General features: G+C 31.7%; 1 protein-coding gene across 23 annotated transcripts in view; it reads right to left on the minus strand.

The window, feature by feature from the left end:
• Positions 1-18668, minus strand: part of LOC120081626 (uncharacterized) — a 50478-nt gene extending 31810 nt beyond the window's left edge. For 4 of the 23 annotated variants that reach the window (XR_016530896.1, XR_016530900.1, XR_016530899.1 and 1 more), the window contains exons 1-6: positions 18371-18667; positions 15907-16238; positions 15568-15813; positions 7560-7609; positions 7108-7350; positions 4553-4649 (exon numbers count right to left, since the gene is read on the minus strand). Coding sequence is in view for 4 of the 23 variants with exons in the window: in XM_090315852.1 (XP_090171978.1) it covers positions 4553-4656; positions 7108-7182; positions 7560-7586 (206 nt within the window). In the remaining 19 variants the exon portion in view is untranslated. Of the gene's footprint in view, positions 1-379; positions 896-4069; positions 4239-4552; positions 4657-6198; positions 6817-7107; positions 7359-7460; positions 7610-7726; positions 7797-8066; positions 8145-15567; positions 16239-18370 lie in introns of those variants that run through there. The other 19 variants (XR_016530886.1, XR_016530888.1, XR_016530887.1 and 16 more) reach the window with 17 other exon arrangements.
• Between the last annotated feature and the right edge of the window lie 3908 nt (positions 18669-22576).

A 22576-nucleotide genomic window follows, 5' to 3' on the forward strand; every position in this document is an offset into this window, starting at 1 on the left:
CTCACTTAGGATTCAAGTTATGTTACCTATGATCATCTTGGTGAAATGTAAGTCTCTCTTATGAATGACGTTATATAATAAGACTAAACATTCCGTTGTCCGGTCTTATAGAAACTCCTTTGTGTAGAATACCTCCTCTCACATGTCTCTACATGAATGACCAGAATCAGATCACTTGTAATACTTTACAACAGTTATAACATCTACAAAATAGGTCGTACTCGTAGTGTCACCAAGATAAGGTGTCCAGTCTTATCCATCTAGTACAGACCATTTAGGTTATCACTTAAACATGATTCACCCGTATGTCTCTACATGTTTACGCTACAAGATAACCTTGGATGTTAGTTTATTGGTTTGTGGGTTTAATGCAACTAAATGTCAAATAAAACATCACATATTTTATTAGATAAATAATATGTTTGTCCAATGCAATTACAAATTATAAAACCCTACGAGATTTATAGCATCAATCCCAACAAATATATCTAAAAATATAAAGTAAACTCATGGGTTTTGGCCAAGAATTGCCAAAACAGAACTTAGAGCTCTAAGAAACAACCTCTCCTCCTCTTAACCTAAAATTGAAAGTTCCTATTTATAAAAATCTTATGGCGCTACGACACTAGAGGAAAATAAGCCCCCTTATCAAAGCATAGCAACACTGTGTGCTTGCACGAATGTCCATCAAACTTCAAAGTGTTGCGGCACTCTCACCTTTGTGCAGCTACTGCATTTTAGTGTTGAGCGTGGCACCATGATGCTAGACCTCCAAGCACATATTCATCTTTTTAATATCTCTTTTGAAGTTTGGTTGCTCTTTTTAGCTTCTAATTGCTCCATATTAATCCTAAACGACGTATAATGCTCCAGAATGCATTGTTTGCTCAAATCTCTATAAATTTATACATTAAAATACATTAAACATCATAAACGAGCTTGATTAGAGGCACTGAGATAGACATTTTGGGTGCTATTTAAAGGGATCGAATCCTCGTGCGGAACCATGTGAATGTATGTGCCGTTGATTTTAATTTAGGAAAAAACTGAACAAAACTGAAAAAGAAAAAACATAAAACATAAATATAGTGGGAACAGAAACTCACCCTTGAAGACTATCTTTCAATCGTTTGGACAAAATTCCAATAACACTTCTGATCATCTAGACAAAACTCCATGAACAGTAATAAGGACGCTACCACTTGATTACCTTGCTATTCTCAAGCAAGAATCCCGATTGTGGGATCCAAAGGTTTCTTAGAATAATGGAGGGGAAACAATTCTTCCAGAGAGAAATGTTCTACATATTCTTAAGAGAGTGAGAGATCTTTAGAGAGAGAGCGTTTGCCAATTTTAGTAGTTCTAATAAAAGAATGAGGGAGAGGGGAGGTGGGGGAGGTGGGGGAGGTGGGGAGTTACAGTAACTTCCCATCTACATTAAAATTAACTTCCCACATTAGAGGTTAATTTTATTATTTAATTGATAAAATATTAAATCATATTTAATATAATAAATTAATTAATTAACCATTAATTAATTAATTTAAATTAAATATCATATATATAATTAATTATGCACTTGAATCATATCAAAGTACATATCTCATTCATAATCTATAATGTAAATGTGAATCAAATTCATATTAATTTTAACCTGTAGTTTCTACATGAATCTCATTCATATAATTAATATTCAAATTTTATTCAAATATATATCTCTCTTATATTCTATAGTTTAAACATAAATCTCATTCATATAAATTTTAACCTATAGTTTCTATATGAATCTCATTCATATAACTAATATTTGAATCTTAGTCAAATATATATTTCTCTTGTATTATAATGAATTTCCCTATTATATTTGAATAGTTCAAATTATTCCAAAACTAATTGATTCTTATTTTATCCTCTGTGAGATAGCAATGGGACCTAGTGACCTACAAATCAAATGCTCCAATGATACGAGATTAAATTAATTAAATTATGTAATAAATTAATCAACATCATTAACTTAGACTAAAGACCCACAACTACACTATTCGCATTATAGAATATTTCTATGTCCATAGATATAACCATTTCTAGTAAGTCAACCCTTAATGAATTACTCGTAATTACAACTGGGTCAAATTATCATTTTACCCCTATGATTACCTCTTACTCCTTAAGTACCATTAATCTCTTTAATGAACGAGTAGTTTATAGTCCAACCATAACTAAATCTCTCTCGAGTCAATGAGTGGGTGAGACCTTATTGTTCAAGACTTGAGATCAATACTTAAGGAGAAAATCCATCTACTTACCCGAAAGACGTAAAGAAGTGAACTCCATGTTGTGTAGCTATATTTCCAGCTCCTTACTTGGACAAATCTCCAAAATAGTAGGCTTATTGAGTCAGCGACTCAAACTACTCTCACCCATATAAATCAAAAGAAAATTCTCATAGATATGAACCCATAACTCACTCAGGATTGAGGTTGAATTACTTATGGTCATACCAGGAAATGTTAATCTCTTCAACCAACGATGTTATAAAGAGAGATAAACCATTTCGTAGTCCGGTCTTATACAAACTCTTTGTATAAGATACCCCCACTTACATGTCTCCACAAGAACGATTTGGATCACATCGTTTGTAATACTTACAACTCCTGTAATATTCCTAGAGTAGGTCGTATCTGTAGTGTTACCAGGATAAGACACTCAATCTTATCCATATACTACAGACCATTTATGTTATTACTTGAACATGGTCTACTTATATATTTATCACATACTGTTCAAGCTACATAAAATAACCTTGAATTTTAGTTTATTGGATTGAGTTAATGCAATTTAAATGTCAACTAAAACAACTCCTTATTTTATTAAATAAATAATTCGTCCACACAATTTACAAGCTACGAGAACCACGAGATTTAAGGCACTAACTCCAACACTATCAAGTACTTAGGAATGTGCCTCTTCCTAATTATGGTCTTTAATTCATCCCAAGTTTCAATTGACTCTTCATAATTTTTTCTCCATTCTAGTTGCAAGGATGTCCACCATACATTTGCATAATCCATAAATTCAGCTACAACAAACTTCATTTTCATTTTCTCACTACAATTATGGCAATAAAAAAAACATGCTCAATTTTGCTCTCATATTGCAAATACTTCTATGGATTCTTTGTCCCATGAAAGGTAGGGATTGTAAGCTTCACTCTCCCTGCCTCTCTTTCCTCTTCTCTCTTATTTTGGTACTCCCTCTTAGCCCTTCTTAGTGGTAACGTGTCCCTCCCCCTCTTTTTCCTCTTCCTTTACCTCGACCTACAACTCTTCCTCCCCTTGGATATTGTCTAGCTATTAGGTTTTCATTGTCACCCTCTTCTTCATTTTCAACCCTTTCATTACAAACCATTTCCCTTTGTTGAGGATTGCTTAAAGCTACCTCAATCCTATAACTCTGTCATGCCAAAGTATTAGTTACTTGGGTCAAATGAGTCATAGCTCCAGCTTGTGCTTCTTTCCACCTAGTTTCACTAGTCTCCCCATCATTTCCCGCGTCATTATTCATAGTCTTCAAACAGTAAGTAAATTATATTTAGGATCTAACACACTTACCTCATTGATTGTTCAATTGGGAACACTCGTGTTTGCACACGAAAGGTAGGCTATTTGGGAAAGTAACTAAATTATGATATTGAGAAGACTTATGTTGATCGAGAAACTCTTAAAATAGAAAGCTATTTAATACAAGCAAGAGAAGTTAATTATGAAAATAACAACAAAATAGAACAAGAAAACAATGAAAGGAAGAAACAAGTAAGGGTAAACTCAAGGCAGTTTTTAAGATGCAACTGAACACTGAAATGGAATAATAAACAAAAACGTCTTACGTTATGATTTTGATTAAATGCCCTTCTTAATAATTAAAGGTAAGAGTCTAATCTCAACTTTTGTTGAAGAACACATAATAAAATTCAATCGTTTGCATTGAGTTAGTATACAAAAGAGAAGAAAGAAATTCAACAGTTTCAGATTGGAACAATTTACAGCAAATAATGATTGGAAGCTAAATAGACACTTAAAGAATCGTGAAATTGATCTAATAATTTATAGAAAATAGAAAGAATTGATGTAATAACTCAGTTATATCAGATCAGTTCAAACACACAATTTGTATGAAAAATTGCAATAACAATTTATGGCGCTTTTTTCTTTTTTCTTTCTGCAAGATCCAAATGTGATCTATAAAATGGAAATGAGATCAGAATAAAAAGATAAAGAATAAAAAGATAAATAATAATGGATCGAATGAAAACAAGGATATGAATGGGCAGAATTGAATGAAACGCAAGAAAGCAACAAAGAAAAATCAAATCAATTCTAGAATAGGCTACAAAGATGCAACATATACTCTGATAGCAAACTGGTAAGGCAATCCTAATCCTCAGCCCAAAGACCCAAGCTTTGGTTGAAGCAAGAACCTTTGAACCTAAGCAACTAATACCCTCTTACACGAAATTTAGATCAATCCAGAAAAAAAGACAAAGATAGATTACCTCTTAGATCGAAGACCTAGAAACAAGATTTGGAACCTTGTTCTAGATTGAGTCATTGCACAACCAAACATGATCAAGACATGATTGAACAGTTCACCTGTACTCTATCCAAAGAATTGCAAGAAAAAACTTAGAAAATGCAAAAGTAATTGTTGAATACTAAGTAAAGTGGCTCAAACATCAAAAATATAATATATTAAGAAAATTCTATTTACATCCGAAGACTTTATATATTCTTTTATAGATTGTAGTCTATTTAATCTAAGGAAAGCAAAAGTAAAATAAACATTAAAGAAATATGTCATCTTCTTAACCTCCATCTTTTCAATTATCATCTTTTATGCATCTTCATTAATAGCGGCTTCAGTCTTTTTAACCACTATTTTTAATATGCACTCAGATATATGGGCCAATAGGAGATAAGACATTTAGTCTTTTAGGACATTAAGTATGTGCATCTAATTTTTCTTATAATATATATAATAGAAACACAATGAAATACGATAACCTTAATTGCAAAGCACGAAAGGTCGGTCAAGTGGAATAGTGACATTTATGAATATGTATTAACCATTGGACCAACAATTAGACACAAGAGTAATGGACAAAGACATGGCTTTTTATGTTGGCTAGTCAAATTTATTTTGTTGGTTCTTTCTTTCTTTCATTTTTGGATCAAAATATATTTTAGAGATCTAGTGAATTTAAACCCTCGATTAAAACTCGAGTAATACTTGGGTGTATCTCTTATCATTAACATTAAAAATTAATTAAAATAATTTGAAAAAATATATGAAGAATTTTCCACAAGGCAAATTACGATTTGACAATTTGATATGATGCACAAAGATAGGCACTGCCTTAGATACATCTTAGTATTTTTCTTAAAACTCTAAATTGTTAACGCTTTGTTGTTGGCTACATTTTTTAAGTGTGATTTGTTATTGTTGGTAACCTTGTTCTTCATCTTGTCCCATAGAATGTCTATAATCTTGTTTGTCATCTAGTCCCACTGTGTTGTTTTCTCTGGAAATTCTTTCCTTATCTGAAAAATTATGTGGTTATTTGTGAGGATTTTTTTCCTTCTCCAAGGCTTAGTGGTTATGCTAATTTGTGGTGCATATTTCAAGGTTTATGATGTGAGGTTTGTGTGCATGCAAGTGTACATGGTCAAGTTATAATATAATAAAATGGGTTTAAAAGTCGAGTATTGTTTAGCTATCTCTGAATAGTGTCAATTTTAGCTAATGAAATGAAAGAGAGTTTGAATTTTTGATTGAAACAATAAAAGAAAAGCAATAAAATCGTTTTTAAAATCCAAGAGCAAAAGTGTTATAGGGGTATTGAATCTATTATTACTTCATTAGATCTATTCTAGTCAATTCATGGAATTATGTATAAACCTCATGCCTAAGTGTAGAAACTTAACTCAAGATTTCTTCCACTAAAAGGTAACCTATTTTCCTGGAACTTAAATGATAACTAATTTCTTGAAATCAAATTAAGAAACAATGCACTAAGAATTGTCATCAACAACTTTCACTATTAACCTAACTATTTTTATGGAAGATTAATAATGGTTTTATGATATAAATCTAGTTAAACACTCAATATCTCAATTCCACATTCAAACTAACAATCATCGATGACCAATCAATAAGAATGAAGCACAATATCATTAAAAAAAATAAGTCCAACAAACATCCATGAAAAGACTAAATTTAACCTAATTTCATATAACTTCATCAATACCCTAAAACTATCAAATTTAGCCATTCATAACTTGCAATAACATATTCTCATACATAATTTCAAGCAAAATTATTAAAGAAAGAAAAGGAACCAAAGAATAATTCTTTTGAAGACTTCCTTGATCTCTTGAATCCTCCAAGTCCGCCTCGATAAAACTCAAACAGTCTCCAAAATATTCCTCAAATTCTCTAAATTTATAACATAAACTCTCTTTTAGGTCTAAAATTAGGTCTGAATGTCATCCTCTCCAAAATTTTGTGCCTTGAGTGTTGAAGAGCCTCCAAATATATAGATGATCAAAACTTGGAAACCAAGATATTACCAAAAATGCAAAATTTTTCATTTATAAAAGTTTGGTGCCGCAAGGCTCAATTGCAGTATTGTGACGCTGGTTTGATGTTGCCGCAATGTAATGCTATGCTCTAGGGCAGTGTTGCAACACTAGCCTAACATAGCGATGCTCAATTGAGCCGTTACAACGCTTTTCAAAACCTTGCTCTCGGATCTACAGCCTAAAGGGGCAGGGTAGTTATACTATGTGTTATGCTGTCCTACCTTTTGAAGTTTTGCCTTTTCCAACTCTTTTCTTCACTCTCTTTGATCCATTTCTCGATTTTGACTTCTTTAGGCATAATTTTTGTCTTTTTAGCTCATTTTGAATATAATTTTAATTCTTAATCATAACCTCTGAAAATCACTAGCAAAAACATTAAAAACAATCCTAAATCTAAGGTAATAATGTGCATTTTATGTGCATTTCAGTTTATTTTATTCATTTTAGGGCTATGTGTAATAAAACTTACCTTTGCTCTTGAAGCTCCCAAAGGCCAACGACTATAATTTTTGTTTTCCCTCTTGTAATAAATTACTTTGTTAAGCTGTTAAAACAAAAAACAGTTAGTTAGAGTAAATGTCTGAGAGAGGTCTATAAAAACATAAGAGTATCGGGTGAGAGATCTTATCTAAAAAAATCTGTAAATGTTTTCTTTTATTGCTTAATAAAATCTTGGCTCCCTCCCTTCACAATGGATGTAAGCTTCTTTAAGCTGAACCACTTAAACAAGTTGTGTCAATCTTCTTCATCCTTATTCTTCTTCTTCCTTAATTCTTGAAGAATTGGTAAATCGTGCAACAGAACATCTCGTCTACAACTCACTTTTCCATCTCTCCCCTTTTCTTTCTTCAAAATTGTTTCTTAAAAAAAGATTTGGAATTGATCTCATTCGGGCATAAAGTGCATGCAATATTAAGATACCTGCATGGCAACTCCCACATCACACATGTGTTCGCAAATCCTAGTGCCACCTGCAAGCATAAAGTAACAGTAGTATCTAAGCTCCAAAATACAAGAATTAGATTCTTGAAAATTCAAGAATGGCTATGGCAAGGTATGAAATCGAGAAGTTTGATGGAAAAACTAACTTTGGGTTATGGAAAACTAAGATCAAGGAGATCTTGGGGCAACTAAAGGCATCCAAAGCTATCCTAGACCCTTCAAAGTTACTAGCCACCATGTCAATTAAAGAAAAAAAAAAAATATCGAATTTGCAACGTATGGAACAATTATACTAAACCTTAGTGATAATGTTTTGAGATAGATAATAGAAGAAGAAACAACCTATATGATCTGGAATAAACTCAATGAGTTGTATGAATCCAAGACTCTACCTAACAAGATGTATCTTAGAGAAAGTTTATTTATGTTTAAGATGGACCTTGCAAAGAACCTGAATGAAAATCTTGATAAGTATAAGAGATTTACAATCGAGTTCAAGTCAATAGGTGAAACCGTTGGAGAAAACAATGAAAACTTTGTTCTGTTGAACTATCTTCCAGATTCCTACAAAGAAGTTAAAGCTTCCCTAAAATATGGCAGAGACTCCATTAAAGTTGATACAATCATCACAGCTTTAAAGTCAAAAGAAATGGAGTTGTTATATGCTACCGAGAAAAAGACACAAAAATGCGGATGGCTTGTTTGCCAAAGGGAATAAAAAATTTAAAGGAAAATAAACAAAAATCAGAAGAAAAGGAGAAAGGAAAAAAGAAGACTAAACGCACTTATTGTCACAAAGAAGGCCATTGGAGGAAAGAATGTTATTCTCTAAAAAGAAAGCAAAATGCAAACAAGAATAACAAAGCAAAATAGAATGAAACTCTGCACCTGTAGAAAACTCTTTCTCCTACACTAACGCACTAACCATCTCAGACACTTAAGACAGTCAGCTTTTGACAGAAGATTAGGTGCTGGACTCAGGTTGTTCATGTCATATGACCCCCACAAAGGTTTGTTTAGAACTTATAGAGAATGGGATGGTAGAATGGTGTACATGAGAAACCATGATGCTTACAAAATTGTAGGAATAGGATTACTGTCCCTAAAATTCAAAGATGGATTTGTTAGGCTTATACCAAATGTGAGGCATGTTCTTATTCTAAAAGGGGACCTGCTTTCACTTGGAATGCTTGATGCTATAGGTTGTGAATACATAGGGAGTGATGGAACCTTTAAGGTTCTTAAAGACTCCAAGGTCATGCTGATAGGTGTTAAGAGAAATGGGCTCTACATCATCAAAGATGTTCAAATGGTAGAATCAGCTCTGGTGATCACAAATAAATCATTAACATGGGGAGATTATTGGCACAGGAGACTATCACATATCAATGCAAAAGGGATTGAAATTCTGTTAACACAGGACATACTTCCAACAGATATATCTAAAACTCTATGTTTCTGTGAATTTGTGTTATAGGTAAATCCAAGAGATAGAGCTTCAAACACTCACAACACAGAGCTAAGGACATCCTAGAGTACGTACACTCAAACCTTTGGATCCCAAATCAAACCCCTTCCCTAAGTGGGTCCAAGTATTTTTTTATCCTTAATTGATGACTATTCTAGAAGAAGCTGGGTGTTTATCCTTAAATCTAAAGATCAAGTGTTTGTCAAATTTAAATAATGGAAGTCCCTAGTTGAAAAACATACCAATAAACAAGTAAAATTCTTAAGAAGTAATAATGGGTTAGAGTTTTGTAATGATGAATTCAACCAATTTTGTAAGAATTAGGGAATTAAAAGATATAGAATAGTTAGGTACACCGCTCAACAAAATGGAGTGGCTGAGAGGCTTAATTGCACCATAGAAAGGGTTAGATGTCAATTATCTAATGCCATACTTCCTGAAAATATTGGGCAGAGGTAGTGTCCTATACTGTTTATACTCTTAATATATGCCCTCATACTTCAATTGAATTCCTAACCCCTATTGAGAAATGGTCTGGAAAGCCCCCTAAAATAGAACATCTTAAAATATTTGGATATGAGGGCTATGTGCATCAAAACCAAGGGAAGTTGAAAGCTAGAGCTGTCAGATGTATGTTTCTTGGGTTTACTGAGGGAGTAAAGGGCTATAGACTATGGCACCCAATTGAGAAAAGATGTATAAAAAGTAGAGATGTTATCTTTAGAGAAAGGGAAATGTTCATGTCTGTGGGAGTTAGCTCTAAAGAAAGATCCCATAATGAATCCACACAAATTGAGGTGGAGTCTAATATGAATCCTAACTCCCTAAACCCAAACAACACATCTAAAACATTAGACACTGAGAATCAAAATACTGAACAAAGAAAAGACACAGAAATTCAACAACCTGACCTAAGAGACTGAAGGAACTCTAATTTACAGAGGACCTTTGAGCGGAAGCGGATTGTCCAAATTCCATTGTGAATGAACTCATATATTTACAGTCATACAGAACAGATTATGCACAAAACTTAAATTACAGCATGCTTCTTAAATGAAAAACAAAGGATAAGAGATTATACCTTTGAAGAAACCTTCTTCAAGTAAATCCCTCGATCAAACTTGCTCACAAACACAGCGAACAACTTGAACTCCCTCGAACAAGTAGCAACTCGATCCTCAAACAAACCGGATGCTACCACTAGATTACCTTGGTATTCTCAGTGTGAGAATCTAGGAGTGGTGGGCTCCGACTTATTTTGGTTAGATGGGAAGGTTTAGAGTTTAAGAGGAAGATGATCGACTAAAGGAAAATATGGTCGTGTAGAAGATGAATTCTATCGCATAGACAATGTACTCGATCGTGTACGTTCTCGAGTGATCGTATAATAAGACTCTCTTACTCAATTACTGATAATGTCAGTCGTGTGAGATTTTGAAATCAAATTTCATTTTATCCCAAAATTGCCATAAAACCGTATAACTACCCACTAAGGGTGGTTATGGAGAAAAGAAATTAATTATCATATAATTAATAAATTATAAATAAATATGATAACTAACTTATCATATTATATTTATAACCTATAGTTTTAATATTGCATCATATACAATCTATAAACCATAGTTCTTTTTCTATTTTATTGCATTTAATATAAATCATATTTATATTAAATTTAATAACTATGAATCTAATTCATAAAATATATATCTGAATCATATCCAAATATTAGTTCCTCCAATCAAACAAAAATGTATGAAATACTTTATATCAATTATATCATATATAATTGATTAATTTAATTATATCATATATAATCAAAATCCCTCTGATTAATTTGAACATTTCAAATTAACCCAAAAACTGATTCTCAACTATCCATTGAGATACCAAGGGGACCTTATGGACCTATAGCTTGAAGCTCCAATGATAAGTGAATAATTAGCTAAACTCTTTAATCACATTATCCACCATCCATTAACTGTCGAACACTCCACTAAAGACCGACAGCTGCACTCTTCGCACTACAAATATACTTCTGTGTTCATTGGATATAACCAATCAACAGTAGGCTGACCCTTCATAAATTTCTCATAAGTACAACTAGGCCAAATTACCGTTTTGCACCTATAGTTACATCTAACTCCTTAAGTACCACTGATTCCTCTAATGGACAATAGATCATAGTCTCATTATGACCGAACCCCTCTCGGGCCAAGAAAGGGTTTGGCGCAACATTATTCAAGACCCAAAATCAGCCCTTAAGGGAGCAATTTATCTACTTACCCCTGCTTCCGGGAAGGAGTGAATTCCATCTTGTGTAGCTGGGTTCCCAGCTCTCCGATCAGACGAATCCCCAAAATGGTAGGCTTGTTGAGTCGAAGATCTGGCCAGTCTCACCCATGCAAATCAAAGAACTGCCCTCATAGGCAAGAGTTTACAACTTATTCAGGATTAAGGTCATGTTACCTATGGTCATCCTAGTGAAAGGAAAGTCTCAATTATGGACGACATTATAAAACGAGACTAAATAGTTCGTGGTCCGATCTTATACAAACTCCTTTGTATAGAATATCCCCGCTCGCATGTCTAATACACGATGATGAGGATCAGATCATTTGTAGAACTTTACAACATTTGTAATACCTACAAAGTGGGCCATACTCATAGTGTCACCAGGATAAGGTACCCATGCCTTATCTATATACTACAGACCATTTAGATTATCACTTAAAACATGATCCACTTATATGTCTCCACATACATGTTTAAGTTACAATGATAACCATGGATCTTAGTTTATTGGTTTATGGTTAATACAACTAAAATACCACATATTTCATAGACAATGTGAATAAAATATCATATATTATTAATCACAAAATGTTTGTTCATACAAGTATATACAAACTACAGGACGCTACGAGATTTAGGGCATCAACCCTAACAGGGACTACTCCCTAGGTAGGGATAGACAGTGAAGAACTATAACACCTCTTGCTAGGTACTTTGAAGCTGATTTAGCCTCCTATGTTTTTAATGTTGAAGAGTTCATAAAAGATTACGAGCCTTCTAACTTTTACCAAGCCATAAATAGTACAAATGTAGGCAATGGATAAATGCTATGAATGAGGAGATGGACTCCCTATCAAGAAATGAAACTTGGATTTTACAACCTTTACCTAAAGGATATAAACCTATAGACTCCAAATGGGTTTATAAAATAAAAGAGGGAATCCTAGGTGTTCAAGAGCCTAGATATAAAGCAAGGCTTGTGGCAAAAAGCTGTACACAAAAAGAAGGGATAAATTATAATGAAATCTTCTCACCTGTGGTTAAACAAACATCTATTAGATGACTTTTTTCTTTAGTAGTTCAAAATAATCTTGAAATTAGATCAATTAGAGGTAAAAAAGCTTTCCTTTATGGTTTCTTGGATGAAACTATATATATAAAACAACCACAAGGATACATTGCAAAATGAAAAGAATACCCATACTGTCTTCTAAAGAATCCATCTATGGCCTGAAACAGTCGACTAGGTGTTGGTATCAGAGGTTCAATGAAACATAGCTAAACTAGGCTTTATTCGAAGTTCTTATGATAATTGTCTACATAACAGTCATATAAAGGAATAATCTACCTTCCCTTATATGTTGATGATATGTTATTAGCAAGGGAACACATAGAGGACTTGAACCAAGTTAAACATCTCCTAAAAAAGGAGTTTGAAATAAAAGACCTTGGTGAATCTAGGAAAATCCTTGGAATAGAAATTGAAAGGCCTAAAGGTGATTCAAGCTTAACTATAACACAAACTTCTTATAGTGAAAATTTTTTGTAAAAATTTAAAATGACCAATGAGCTATCACTATTTCCCTTGCCCTTCATTTCAAATTATCATAAGAAAATTCACCTAAAGAGTATGAAAATGAACACCAAGCCTTAATGAAAATAGTACCTTATTTATAAGCTATAGGTAGTCTAATGTACTTAATGATTTCAATTAGACCAGGCATATCTTATGCTACAAGTGTCGTTAGCAAATATATGGCAAACCTGTTGGGGTTGATGCCCTAAATCTCGTAGGGTCTTATAGTTTGTAAACCTTGTATGAACAAACATTTCTGTAATTAATAATATTTGATATTTTATTCACTTTGTCTATAAAATATATGATATTTTAGTTGCATTAATCACAAACCAAAAAACTAACATCCATAATTATCATTATAACTTAAACATGTATGTGGAGACATACAGATGGATCATGTTTAAGTGATATCCTAAATGGTTTGTAGTATATGGATAAGGCCGAGTACATTATCCTGATAACACTACGAGTATGACCCGCTTTGTAAGTTTTACAAATGTTGTAAAGCACTACAAATTATATGATCCTGATTATTCATGTATTAGATATGCGAGCGAGGATATTCTATACAAAGGAGTTTGTATAAGATCGGACCATGAAATGTTTAGTCTCATTATATAACAACGTTCAACTTTCATTTCACTAGGATGACCATAGGTAACATGACCTTAATCCTGAGTGAGTTGTGAACTCTTGCCTATGAAAGCAGTCTTTTGATTTGTATGGGTTAAAGTGGCCAAATCGCCGACTCCACAAGTCTATCATTTTGGAAAAGCTGGGAACTCAGCTACACAAGATGGAATTCCTTCCTTGAAGCAGGGGTAAGTAGATAAATTGCTCCCTTAACGGCCGATTTCGAGTTTTAAACAATGTGGCGCACACCCTTTCATGGCCAGACAGGGGTTTAGTCATAATGGGACTATGATCTATTGTTCATTAGAAGAATCAGTGGTACTTAAGAAGTTAGATATAACTATAGAGGCAAAACGGTAATTTGGTCCAACTGTACTTACGAGCGATTTGTGAAGCTTCATCATACTATTGATTGGTTATATCCGATGGACATATAAATATATCTGTAGTGCGAAGAGTGCAGTTGTCAGTCTTTAGTGGAGTGCCCAACAGTTAACGGATGGTGGATAGTATAGTTAAAAAGGTACATTAATTATTCACGTACCGTTGGAGCTTCAAGCTTCCCCTTGGTAGCTCAAAGGATTTATTTGAGAATCAGTTTTAGGGTTAATTTGAATTGTTCAAATTAATAAGAGATAATTTAATTTTATATGATATAATTCAATTAATTCAATTATATATAATATAATTGACATAATGTATATGATACAGTATAGTTCAATTCGAGGAACAAATTTTTGAATATGATTCAAATATATTTTCTATAAATAAGATTCATAGTTGTTAAATTTAATATAAATATGATTTATATTAAATGCCATAAAATAGAAAAAAATAACTATGGTTTATATATTGTAAATGATACAATATTAAAACTATAGGTTATAAATATAATATGATAAGTTAGTTATCATATTTATTTATAATTATTAATTATTTGATAATTTATTCCCTTTTTCTCTCTAACCAACTTAGTGGGAAGTTATACTGTTTTATGGCAAAATGGGATAAAATAAAATTTGATTCTATTATTTCAAAGCCTCTTAGAGTTACACGACTTGCTAAGTCTTCTACACGATTTCCTTGAGAGACTATACAATCAACTTAGAAAGTCTATGCGAAAGACTTGATTGCCTACAGGATTGAGAGATCCTTCTATGCGATAGAGTTTGTCTTTCTCGATCGTTTTCCTCCTCCAACTCCTAAACTCCCTCTAACCAAAATAGCCAGAGCCCACTACTCCTGGGTTCTCACACCAAGAATACCAAGGTAACTAAGTGGTAATGTCCTCTTTTGGTTCGAGAGTTGCGTTGTTGTTTGCTGCTATTTGAGGAGAGTCCTTGCTTGTTCGACACGTTGGTGAATGTTTGTGGGATTTACTTGAAGAAGTGTTCTTCAAAGGTATAATCTCTTGAACTTTGTTTATTTTTAGAAAGCATGCTTTAATTTAGTTAAAGTTGTTAATCTATCTATATTACAGTAAATATTTATGTTCAATCGAAATGAAATTTGGATGATCCGCTTCTGCTCAAAGGTTCTCTATAAAATAAGATCCTTCAAAGCCTAGATAAAAGACACTGGAAAGCTACCAAATGGGTTCTTAGAGATCTTAAATACACTCAGAATGCTAAACTAATATATAAAGCTAATAAACCTTTACATAATGAATTGTTTGGCTATGTCAACTCAGATTTTGTAGGTGATCTAAACAAGCAAAGATCTCTATCAGGCTACACTTTCTTATTAGGCAAAAATCTTTTGAGCTGGAAAGTTTCACTACAACCAGTAGTGGCCCTTTCAAAAACTGATGTAGAATTTATAGCTTTGTCAAAAGCTGTAAAAGAAGGTATTTGGCTAAAATCGTTGTTAAATGACTCTGGAATTCAACAAAAAACAGTGCAAATTTTTTTGTGATAACCAAAGCACTATCGCACAAAACATATAGATGTTAAATTCCATTATATTCGAGAAGAACTAGAGAAAGGAGAAGTTGAAATTCTAAAGATTCATACCACAAAGAATGTATCAGATATGCTCACCAAACCCGTAACCAAACAGAAACTGAAGTTTTGCTTGGATCAAATCGAGTTCACACTGTCAGAAAGTGGATAGATGAATAAATCAAAAGGAAAGGTTTAAAAGCTTTCGAAGCTTCAAAGGTGGAGATTTGTAATCAAACTTATCTTTGCTCTTGAAGATCCCAAAGCCCAACAACTATAATTTTTGCTTTTCCTCTTGTGATAAATTACTTTGTTAAGCTGCTAAAACAAAAAACAATTAGTTAGAGTAAATGTCTGAGAGAGGTCTATAAAAATAGAGAGTATCGAGTGAGAGATCTTATCTGAAAAAACCTGTAAATGTTTCCTTTGATTGCTTAATAAAATTTTGGCTCCCTTCCTTTACCGTGGATGTAAACTTCTTCAAGCTGAACCACTTAAACAAGTTGTATCAATCTCCTTCTTCCTTCTTCTTCTTCTTCTTTAATTCTTGAAGAATAGGTAAATCGTGCAATAGAACATCTCGTCTACAACTCACTTCTCCATCTCTCCACTTTTCTTTCTTCAAAATTGTTTCTTCAAAAAAGATTTGGAATTGATCTCATTTGAGCATAAAATGCATGCAATATAAGGCACCTGCGTGGCAATTCCCACGTCACAAATGTGTTTGCAAATCCTAGTGTCACCTGCAAGCATTTAAAGTAACACTACGTTACAACTTTTGAAAGAGAAGGCTTGAGTTGTTTATTGTGTTTTACCGAGAAGAACAAGATTGTTAATTCGTGTGATTGTGAAGTGAGAAGGACGGTAGATCTTGAGTTCCCTACAAGAAAACCAAACTATTGCAGCGGTTTATGTAGTCTACAATAACGTTTTATAACCGCTACAACATTTATAGCAACGGTCTCACAACCACTGATAAAAGCAGTGTTGAAAGCTCAATTGCAGCGATTTTTAAAAGTGCTGGAATCAAAATGCAAACCGCTACTATATCCTTATCTATAGCAACATTTTTTTTGTTTGTAGCAATAAACGATTTAATTTATAGCAACATTTTTTTTGTTCATAACAACAAATGGTTCAATCTATAGTAGCACTTTTGTTGGTTTATAATAACAAATATCTTAATCTATAGCAACACTTTTTAGATTTATAGTAACAAAGGTTTTAATTTATAGCAATATTGACAGTAGTCTATTAAATCAGTTAAAAGCCCCAACTTCAACAAAATTTTCAAATAATTTGCAACAGTTATATTGTTATGAATCAATTCTTTAACAATATTGCTAATGTATTCCATTACTTTTTTACACAAAATTAAATTAAATGATATAATTGTTTAGTAATGAAAAATATATGCTAAAAAGGATATCTCCAAATTTTATCCGTAATATATAAAGTTTAAATACAAAAAACATTCAAATAGAAGAATGTTCAAATAAGATATCTAATGTCATCTAAAATATACATCATAAACAAAATATTAGTATTTAGGTTGTTGAGATATTATATTGCTTTACAACTACAAAAAGAGATACTAAATTATATGAAAGATGCTTGGTTGAGTTCATGGACGTGGATTCATCATTTCTTGGAGATCTGCTTGATCATAAAAATAAATAATGATAAAGATTAATAAATTTTCTAATAGGAAAGGATAGGATTTTAAGAATTAAACAGATTTATACCAAGGGAAACCATATCTTTGAAGTCTTTATAAAGAAAACTTGAAAATGAAAATAAACTACTTAAACCTACAAGTGTTTCCAAATTTAAAACTGGTCAATTAAGAGATTTGTGCAACTTGATATTGATATGTAGTCATTACTGCCATATTGGCTCCTTCTTCCTATGAAGAACCAAAAACACAAATGCTATATTAAAATTCTAAAGAGAGTAATGCCCCAATCAAGTCAAGGAAAAAACATTAATAAAATTATCACTAAACATACCTTTGTAAGGATTAGCACATCTACTATATTAAAGTAGTGTAGTTATAAAAATATAAGTAAATAGATCTTAAAACTAAATTGGTACTTCAAAGGGTATCACTAAATAATGGTACCTTCAATTTTATAAATATGAGCAAGATAATGTTTTAAAGGTCTTCATCCAACCGTATATCTAAAAGATAAAACAAAAATATGAATAAATTCAACCAGAATATATTAGTAATTTACCTAGACAAACTTCAACATGCAAAGTTTCAATCCTCATCCCATTTCAATCGGAATGTATTAGTTTATTTTACCACTCACATCCAATGCATGTTTTTCATGTGTTGAGTGAAGAGAAAGCCACATACACTTTAAATTTATTATGGGTTTTATGCTTTACCAACTTAGATAAAATACTCTTCATTCTCATTCAAGTCAGATGAACGGAAAATGAAAGAATGTTTTTAATATTCTCTTCCCCTCTCTTGATCAATTGCAAGCAAAACCAAGGCATACACATACAAGCTTCTCAAATTAAAAGGAGAAAAGAATGAAGAATTACACATCTTACATCCATTTGGAAAAGGAACTTTAGTTAATCTCCTTCCAAGGAGAAATACAATACCAGTTATAAATCTTCCCTCTCAATCACTCTATAATCTTGTGAAAATTAAATTAAAGAGTGGGTTTTATATGCCTTGAACTATAGTGTACCCAAGTGAGTTAAAACTTTGATTGATTGTAACCTGAGCCCGATAAGAAGGATAAGTTTCCAACATATTTCTTACCTTGAATCTAATTTTTTCAACAACCAAATAAAAATCAAAGAAAGATTTTGGAAGAAAAACCTATGTCTCGAAAGGGAAAAACAATAAAGCTACCTTCTGATTTGGAAGACTTTGTAGACCGGGGGCGATTCAATATTCCTTTGTTTGCTGACATGGACGATTTCTCCTTTGGCTACTGCGAAAATCCTCTTGCTCAAGAATGATTTAATCTTTGAGTTGATCTTTTGGTGCTTAGGTCTCAATCGATCAAGAACAAGATTTACAAAAAAGAATTGAGGATTTGAGAGGAGACTATTTTAGGGGGAAAATGGGAGAAAGAAAAATTTAAATGAATTGAGTTTTGAGAGGGAATGTTTGGGGAGAACGGGTGAGAGAATGAGAAGACGCAAGACTTTTATTTTGGTTTAGTAAAATATATTAAATTAATTTTAAAAAACATATATATATTAAATTAAATAGCTTTCACTTTTTTCAAGAAATTTTTTTACCAAAATTTTTTTATCAATTCGTTTTATTTTAATATATTTGCCACACTTGTAAATATATGCCACTAAAAAAAACTCCTACATTTGTACATAAACTTATAACCATTTAAAATTTTGAAAAAAATGGTCACATTACATCTAATTGCAACATATTTTCTTTTGTATGTGGCTAGAAACTGTTGCAATTTTATAAACTTTTGCTGCGATTTTTGAACTGTTGCAAAATATTTGTTGTTATGGATTTGTTTTCTTGTAGTGGTTGTTTCTCTTAATACTATTGAAGCATTGTCTTTTGCAAAAGAAGAGATTGTCATACTTTGAGGGAGTCTTAAGTATTTCAGGGGAAATGATTTTAATTTTAACATGAAAAGATTGAAGTTATTTTCGAGAGGGAGTCTCACAATTATTTCACTAATTAAGGTTGTTCGTGCGTCACCGAAAAAACCTTGCATTTACAGATAAATATAACGTTGTGAACGCTTAAATGTTCATTTGGGAAAATATCTTTCTTCCGCACAGTACCTCTCAAATGTAGGTGGTATTATATCGAATTGGATTACCAAATTTTGTATTATATTTTATCGCTTTATTATCTATGTTTATTTTAATTTGATGTTCTTAGAATTGTTGTGACATTACCTAACTTCTTTCGTAAATGAATAATCAAAGGTTGATCATGGTTGAATATAAGTGATCTTTTACACACACATATGTTATATTCAGAAATAATATAGTTTCAACTTTCTATTTTTTATAGTAATTATAATGGGTGTGGCCAAATGCACCGTTTCTCATTGATACTCACGTGTCAATGAGTAGTTCTTAATTAAGTGAATTAATTAATTTTCACTTCCATGTGTCGTGGAATTAAGATTTTTTTTTCTTACATAATGATAGATGTTTGTAGAAATAGAAAATTAAGACTAAAAATGTATTAGTTTTAAATTAGTATGTAATGTGGGGGTAAAGGAAAACATTAAAGTTTGTTTGATAACGTTTTTGTTTTTCATTTCTTATTTTTGTTTCTATTTTTTAAGAAACGAACTTGTTTGATAATTATTTCTATTTCTTATGTCTGACATTTAAGAGATTATTCTAAAAAAAGAATCAAATTTGAGAACTTACAAAAAAAAAAAAAAATAGTTTCTTTCGATTTGTTTCTTACTTTTACTTAATCGTTTCACGGAGTAATCAATTCCAATCCATCCTTCATTGGTGTTTGGCACTAGGCTTTCCTTCCTTAATCCTCCCTTATCTAGGTTTGAATCATATTTAGGGGCTGTTTGGAGTCTAACATGAGATGGTATATCCCCACATCCTATATCATCTCAGTGTTTGGAGACCCATTATCTTATCTCACTGATTTTAATTGTTTGTGGTCCCCATTTTCAGAACGTGATTTTTTCATGATTTTCTGAAAAGCTACTTGGGATTTTATAATTGATTGTCTGAGATTAACTTGTAATATGTGAGATGTAATTATAAGTTAATTTCTAAGAAGTAAAAGATTAGATGGACTTGTAAATGGTTATCTATAACTGAGAGTATTATTCCTATTGACCTAGAAAAAACTATATTGAATGTTTTATAAGTCGATGGTAATTAATTATTCATCTTAGTGTAAGCCCTAAAGCGTAATGCATTTAGGTAAACATTTTTAATATGGATTCATTTCAGCATATTTAGCTAATTAAGTAATTAGGACCGTTGGTTCGATTTCCAACCAATTGGGCTAGGGATAGTTAAGAACTAAAATTACATTTAAATAATTCGATGATTAAGATTGCATTGAATCATTCCTATCTTCTAAGCTAGAGTGTTTTTATTAATTTCATTTTTATCTTTTTACTTTCTTGGACTTTACTTTCTATGCATTTCTAGTTATCCAATCCATATCAACTCCTCCCCCTCCCTTTACCACTTTGACTAAAAATGAGCTTCGAAGGGCTAATCTTGCTTCCCTGGGGTTCAACCCAAACTTGCCAATTACGCTACTCATTAGTATAAGTTGTTAGTTCATGAGATTATAAATATTATTTGATTGTCAAAGGGAGGCTTACGACACCCATTCTTTCACATTGATCATCCATTAGGTCCTTGTACTAGCTCACAACAGATTAAACAAGGATATTTAATGTTGAAAGAATTTGAAGTGTTCAAAACATTCAAGGGAACTTATGTTAATTGTATTTGATATATAATTAATATGATATATATAGATATATTATAATATGGAGTTAATTTTGAATAAGATTCAAATTTAAACTTTATAATATGAGAGTACTAATATTTGAATTTGATTCAAGTATTAAATTAATATGAATTGGATTCATATTAAGATTATAGGTTAAAGATTAATGTGAATGTGATTTATATTAAAACTAGGAAAATTATTTCAAATGACAAATCTACTGAAAATATTTATAAAATATAGCAAAATTTCAAAATCTATCAATATAAATACTGATAGACACTGATAGAAGTTCATTGGTGTCTATCAATGATAAATTCTGAAATTTTGTTATATTTTATAAATATTTTTGTGCATTTTCCTATATTTGAAAACAAATCTTAAACCTATAAGTTATGAGAGAATATGTATCTTAAAATATGATTCATATTTACATTAAATTAAATATATGAAATCGAATGAATTAATTAAATTAGATTTAATTAATATTTAATTAAATTAGATTTAATCACTTAGTTAAATACTCCTCTACAATTGCTGGGGAATGGGGACGGAAATTATAACTCCCCTCACGTATCTTCTTAAGACGGCATTCTGCAATTCTTGAAGGAACTATCTTTTTGGAGAACACAAAAAAACACTCAAAAAAAAATTTCTCTCACAAGAATTCATCAAAATTTCCTTCTTCTTCAACATAAGAATCCCAAAGTGTTCCTTGTTCCAAGAGGATATCAGAGAAGATCTATGGGTCATATTCTTCTTTTGTACGTGAGGTGTTTTTAAAGGATCGGAAGAAATCTTTGAAGATTTGATCTACAAACATAATTAATCTTCTTCCCTTTTCTCTCATAGAAAAGCATGTTTAACTTATTATTATTTCTCTGATATGTATATACTTCCTGTAACAAAATAGGGGGCAAAAGGACAATCACATGCTTCCGCACATGTTTAATCCTTTTAATAACTTATCGAAAACAAAAATGTGAAAGAAAAAGGTACAAATAATTAACGGGTAGGGTATAATAGGCATTTAACCAAAAATGAAAGGCAAAATGGGAAGAGAAAGATTCTCCCCATATAACACATTTTATATATGATGTCGATTTTCTCTTCACTGAGAAGCATGACAATTCACTTCCTAAAATCTCTTGCATTTCTATAGGATAATCTCCTGACACAATTTGATCGTTTATCCTAGTCACATTAAAACAAATTAAATGGGTTTACAAAAGTCAGTTAGATAACGTTCCCGTTTCTCATTTCTCGTTTTTCATTTATTTATTTATTTATTTTTTTCTGTTTCCTACTTTATGAGAAACAGAAACAAGAATATGTTTGATTATTATTTCTATTTCTCGTTTATTGAGAAAAAGAAACAAAAACAAAAACTTGTTTGATAACTATATATATCATCATTAAAAATCGAAAAACAAATGATCAAAAGTTTATATCATCTAATACAAATAAGTTTTGATGCACAACTAAATACAAAACAAAGTTGTAACTATCCTTCAAATTTTGTCCAAATTTTGTCGACAATATCATCTCTTACTTGAGTAATTATCTCAAATAATTTCAACACACATCTAACTCAACCATATTACTATGCAAAATTTATAATTC

The sequence above is a fragment of the Benincasa hispida genome, chromosome 7 (genome assembly GCF_027475165.1).
Source record: "Benincasa hispida cultivar pf3 chromosome 7, pf3_genome.v1.1, whole genome shotgun sequence".
Taxonomy (NCBI): Eukaryota; Viridiplantae; Streptophyta; class Magnoliopsida; order Cucurbitales; family Cucurbitaceae; genus Benincasa; species Benincasa hispida.